A 5,337-nucleotide genomic window follows, 5' to 3' on the forward strand; every position below is an offset into this window, starting at 1 on the left:
CCCCCCCCCCCCCCCCCCCCCCCCAAGAAAAGCCACTTGAAATACTTTATTTCTCTGTATGGATATAGCACAACTTTATGAGTTCGTTTCAGTTATGACACTGCTGTTTTAAGGATAACTTTTTCTTTTTGCTTTAATTTTTGATATTTTCTTTGATTATATGAGTATTTCCTTTGAATGGTGATCACTGGTTAAGGTGGTGCCTCCACTGCATAGTTACCGTTTTTCCTTCGGTGATTAATTTAAGCCCCATGGGGAGCGTCTCTGAGAGAATACTGCTTCTCAGACTTCAGCTCACTGATGTTAGCATCCGTGGTGAATGTAGCAGCAGTTATTACTGTGGTATTCTCATGGTGATTTTTCCCCTTTTCTTGTTCCTTCTACATCTATTAATCAAAATTCTTCGGTAAGGAAGAGCTGTCACTTCTCTCCCATTCATTTATTTGGTTGGTATGGACTTACGGATATTTAGTCTTAGAGCTATAAGATAACATTGTTATTTTAAAGGAGCTTTTGGACATAAAGCAAAACCCAGAAGTAGAATGAACTTTTTGGGGAATACATAAATTCCATTTTTCATCATCTGTTTTTAATAATTATCATTGTCTGCCTATACTTGTTTTTATCGTTTCCACCTTCTTCCTTTTCTTTCTGCTAGATTTTTTGGGAGGGAGGTTTTGTTTTGTTTCCTCTTCCCTGGTTTGTGGGTCCTCAACCAGGTACTAAACCCACGGCAGTGAAAGAGCTGAGGGAAACTAGAAACTAGAAACTCGCTCTAGCAAGAGAGTTTTTAAAGCAAGTCTCAAATATTCTATTCTTTCAAACTTAAGTCTTTATCATAGCATAGATTTTCTAAATTGAAAATTCAGATCTTTAAATATTTTAAGAATTTCATGTTGGTGGGGAAAGAATTAAACTTTTAAGCATAAAAGGCAATAAAAATCATCCATGATTCCACCACCCAAATACACCTAGTCTTAAAATTTCAGGGTGTATCTTTTTAGATTTCAGTCACATACAAGTACATAAAGCAGATTTTAGGGGGGAAAACCTCTTATGTTTTCATTAAATGCCTGTTAGGCCATCTTATGGACTGCAATTTACTGAGCCCTCCCATTTTCCTGGATACAGAAGATGCTTTTAATTCTTAGATTGAAGCCAGGCAGCTCCAAGCTGCTCAGGACCAGAGGTTCCCAGCAGGGCCCAGCATTGGGTCAGAGGCCTGAGTGTCTGAAGCATTATGGCCGTGTGTGGCCATGAAGCCAGCAGGGCAGCTCCTGCTCTAATAACCTGCTGCTTACCTAAAGCAGTGGCAGCGTAAAGAGCTTCTCGAGCTGTGGTTGGGGGTCCCAGGCCCTCACATCCTGCAGCCTTTGTGCCTAACTAATGACCATGTCTCCTCTCCTTACAGGCATGGAGAACCCCATGCCTGAACGTCCCCGGGAGAAAGAGGAACCAGTGGTGCGGGAGGCCAGTGAGCCCATCGACTGCCATCTCAGCGACATGTTGCAGCAGCTGCACAGCGTCAACGCCTCCAAGCCCTCGGAGCGGGGGCTGGTGAGGCAAGGTGGGCGCCAGGCCAGGGCACCTGGAAAGGGCAGGGAAGTCTCAGCCGCAGAATGCTGGCAGCTTGTCCAGGCCCCCAGCTCCATAATGCCTTTCCTTCTCCCATTTCCTGTACATTACAGTCCAGGGAAGTTGGCCTGCTGGCTCAGGCCTTCCATGGTCAGGCCTCTCCTTTCTTTTTGTGACTCATCTGTTCTGTCTCCACAAGTGCCCCACCTTTTAGCAGCTCCATATGCTGGCTGTGTGCTTCTGCAAACACTGTCTCTTCTGCTCAGGGAATTCCTCTGTGGCCTCAAGACAGTGGAAATAACAGACCCAGGCATGCTCCAGCTTCAGGGCCTTTGCTCACACCGTTCCCTTCCCCCAGCACTCGCTTCATCCAGATCCCTGCATGGCTGACACTCACCCCTTCACGTGCTTCTACCAGCATTACCTCTGTGAGCATCTCCCTGCCCCCAACCCCTAGCATTTCTCCTCCCCCTTACCTGCTTTATGTTTTCGCCACACCACTTCCCATCTAACATAAAGTTTCCACATTTGTTTATTGTATTTGAAAGAGGGGATTATAGCATGCATGGAACATCACATTTTCATACATCTGAAATTAGCTTCTCTTATAATTTTTTAATCACTCAAAACTCACTGATTCTCACCATGATAGTTATAAACAACTTACATTTCTGTGCATATTTGTTTTGATTGGTCTCTAGCCCTGGAGCCAGTTTGCAGGCTCCGGGAAGTAGGTTTTGTCTTTGCTCACTATGTCTGTGATGGCACCTGGCACACAGTGGGCCTTTGCTAAACGGGTCAGCTGAACGCACGGGTAGACTCGGCTGCACTGTGACTTTCTGCCTCAGTGCTGCCTGTCTAAGCTACTTGATGGCAGAGGCCCGGCTCTGCTCTCCTCTGGGGCCCCAGGCCTCTGGACCGAGTTCCCTGGTGTGGGCCACCCGAGCACATCAGAGGGGAAGAGGCTCGTCCTGACTGTTGTCTTGTCTGTTTCTGTCCCAGAGGAGGCCGAGGACCCTGCCTGCATCCCCATCTTCTGGGTCAGCAAGTGGGTGGACTATTCGGACAAGTATGGCCTCGGTAGGTTTCTCCCAGGTGGGTGGGTAGCTCGAGACCCTCCGAGTTGTTACAGGCACTTGCTTTTCTTGACTCTCGGGTCCTCTTCCCTCAACACTCTTTTGTCTGCATCCCAGGCCTCCTAGTTCCAGCTTCCAAGGCCCTCTCTGCTCCCCCTCCCCCTTTCTGAGGTCTCCTTCCCCTCACCACTAGGGTATCAGCTGTGTGACAACAGCGTCGGGGTGCTCTTCAACGATTCCACGCGCCTCATCCTCTACAGTGACGGCGACAGCCTACAGTACATCGAGCGCGATGGCTCAGAGTCCTACCTCACCGTGAGCTCCCACCCCAACTCCTTGATAAAGAAGGTGAGTGGCTGGTTGGCCTGTGCGGTCCTGTGTTGCAGAGTGAGGGCTGTGCCCGGGGACAGGCTCTAACTCGACTCCCTCTCTCACCCTCCAACCAGATCACCCTCCTGAAGTATTTCCGAAACTACATGAGCGAGCACTTGCTGAAGGCGGGCGCCAACATCACGCCTCGGGAAGGTGACGAGCTGGCCCGGCTCCCCTACCTGCGGACCTGGTTCCGTACCCGCAGTGCCATCATCCTGCACCTCAGTAATGGCTGTGTGCAGATCAACTTCTTCCAGGTGAGCTGGGCCCTGGAAGGCTGGGGTAGGGTGTCTGTGCCTCTCTGCCAGCCCACGGAGTTGGGTGGAGAGTGGGGGGCATGGACCCATCCTTGGCAGCAGCAGTAGAAAGAAAGGAAACGTGTCCCCTCCCGCCAGCCGGCCCATCTTCCCTCTACTCCTGCCAACACACAGTAGCAGCTGGGGTCTTCAATCACCAGTAACCCCTCTGTCCATCTTCTTGCCCTCTCCCTCACAGGACCACACCAAACTCATCCTGTGCCCCCTGATGGCCGCCGTAACCTACATCGACGAGAAGCGGGACTTCCGCACATACCGCCTGAGCCTCCTGGAGGAGTACGGCTGTTCCAAGGAGCTGGCCAGCCGGCTGCGCTACGCCCGCGCCATGGTGGACAAGATGCTGAGCTCGCGCTCGGCCGCCAACCGCCTCAAGGCCTCCTCATAGCCCCCCACCCCCCGGACTGGCGCCTCCTCCCCAACTAGCACCTTGGCCCACGCTGGTTAGCACCGTGGTGCCACTCTATAGTGTGTCCCCAGCCCTGGGGGCCGGGGCGAGACCTTCGTCATCCCTGCAGGTGGGGGCTGCTGTGTAAGTTATTTTTGTACATGTTCCGTGTGGGTTCTGTGGCCTCTCCCCTCGCCCTCAGGCCCACCCTATGAATTGTACAGAACGTGGCTATTGAATTCGGGACTGTGCTTGCCTTTATACACATTAAACATACGTGAATCTTCCTTTCCTCCTTGTGTTCCCTGAGGGGCACACGCTGTTGCTCCGGTGGCCCCAGCGGCCTGGCCTCTGCTGGTCTGTCGACCCGGGCGGGCTCAGCTCCCCGCTGCCCCTGGGCTCGGCCCCCTCACCCCTGTGGCCGGCGGATAGTAAGGCAGGAAGAGGCTCTCGGAGGCGCAGCTTCTCATGGCACCGTGCGTGTGTAGCAACAGCCGTGGGAAGCGGTTGGTAAAGTACTGGACGAAGCTGTCGGGGACAGAGCCCAGCGTCCGCCGTACCTCCTCTGGGAGCTCCCTGTAGTGGTGCTTCTGGAGGGTCGGAGCAGAGAGCTGGGGCTCAGCCGGACCAGGCCTCAGGCTTCCCCACCGTCCAGGCCCCTCCCGAGCCCTGGAACACACCTTGTTTCTCACAGCACGAAGCAGGTCTCGCACCGACGTCCCCTTGTACGACCGGAACCTTCTCAGATCTGTGGGCAGGGAAGGCGTTGGCACAGCCGTCCCTGCTGGGGCGTCCCTTCGACCTCCCGGGCCCCCCGAGTCTGGCGTCTACCTGTCTGCAATGGCACTGAGATGTGCTTGTGCCAGTCACTCCGGACCACCTCGGAGCCTCCTGCCTCGAGCGCCATCACCAGGGGCCCTTGCTCAGGCTCCTTCTCCAGCCAGTCACTGACGTCCTAGGACCCACAGAGCTGCTGAGCCTCCTGACCGGGATTGGAGGCCACAGGCCAGGAGGGTCCAATGGCTGGGGGCGTGCAGCAGCCAGAGCTGCTCGGCTCAGGGTAAAGGATTGTTACCTCCTGTCAAGTGGAGCATCTCTGCTACACAGGGTCTAGTCCAACCTGTGACAGAGGCGCTGTTTTCCCCATTTTACAGACGACCAAACAGGCTCAGTGACTCAAGGTCACAGAAGTGGAATGTGCTGTCTGGGCATGGGAATAGCACAAGAGATAACTAGGGCTGAAAGGAATGGGGTATGTCCTCACACCAGGGGCAGCTAGGCTTGGAAAGCGGTGCTGAGGAGACCACGCAGGGCTGAGAGGGCAGCGTTTGGGAGTCTGGGCTCTGTCTTGGTTTAGATCAAGGATCTGGGCTGCCTGGAACACAGATGAGTCTCTTTCCCCCAGCCAACCTGGTTTCCCTTGCTCAAAACCCAAACTTTCTGAGGCGTCTCTCCATATTTCCAACTGACCTGGAAGAACTGGAGCTGCTTGGCTCTGCTCCAAAAGAAGGGGTGGGCCAGCACCTGGTGAGCGGAGGGGCGAGCCTGCGGCAGGGGGCTGAGCATGGCCTCCACCAGGTTCCGGGCGATGACCTGGTCTGCAGGGGCAAGA

General features: G+C 53.8%; 2 protein-coding genes across 2 annotated transcripts in view; one reads left to right on the top strand and one right to left on the bottom strand.

Annotated features, from left to right (window-relative positions):
- PLK1 (polo-like kinase 1) overlaps window positions 1-4,011 on the top strand; it is a 10,645-nt gene extending 6,634 nt beyond the window's left edge. Inside the window, exons 7-11 of the mRNA XM_010837419.1 lie at window positions 1,412-1,567; window positions 2,578-2,655; window positions 2,845-2,999; window positions 3,098-3,280; window positions 3,519-4,011. Coding sequence (XP_010835721.1) covers window positions 1,412-1,567; window positions 2,578-2,655; window positions 2,845-2,999; window positions 3,098-3,280; window positions 3,519-3,725 — 779 coding nt within the window. The 3' untranslated portion in view covers window positions 3,726-4,011. The remainder of the gene's footprint in view (window positions 1-1,411; window positions 1,568-2,577; window positions 2,656-2,844; window positions 3,000-3,097; window positions 3,281-3,518) is intronic.
- A 91-nt stretch (window positions 4,012-4,102) lies between these two features.
- ERN2 (endoplasmic reticulum to nucleus signaling 2) overlaps window positions 4,103-5,337 on the bottom strand; it is a 23,279-nt gene continuing 22,044 nt past the window's right edge. The window contains exons 19-22 of the mRNA XM_010837210.1: window positions 5,196-5,323; window positions 4,557-4,680; window positions 4,406-4,473; window positions 4,103-4,315 (exon numbers count right to left, since the gene is read on the bottom strand). Coding sequence (XP_010835512.1) covers window positions 4,103-4,315; window positions 4,406-4,473; window positions 4,557-4,680; window positions 5,196-5,323 — 533 coding nt within the window. The remainder of the gene's footprint in view (window positions 4,316-4,405; window positions 4,474-4,556; window positions 4,681-5,195; window positions 5,324-5,337) is intronic.

This window comes from Bison bison, unplaced genomic scaffold, assembly GCF_000754665.1.
Source record: "Bison bison bison isolate TAMUID 2011002044 unplaced genomic scaffold, Bison_UMD1.0 scf7180017864072, whole genome shotgun sequence".
Classification (NCBI taxonomy): domain Eukaryota; kingdom Metazoa; phylum Chordata; class Mammalia; order Artiodactyla; family Bovidae; genus Bison; species Bison bison.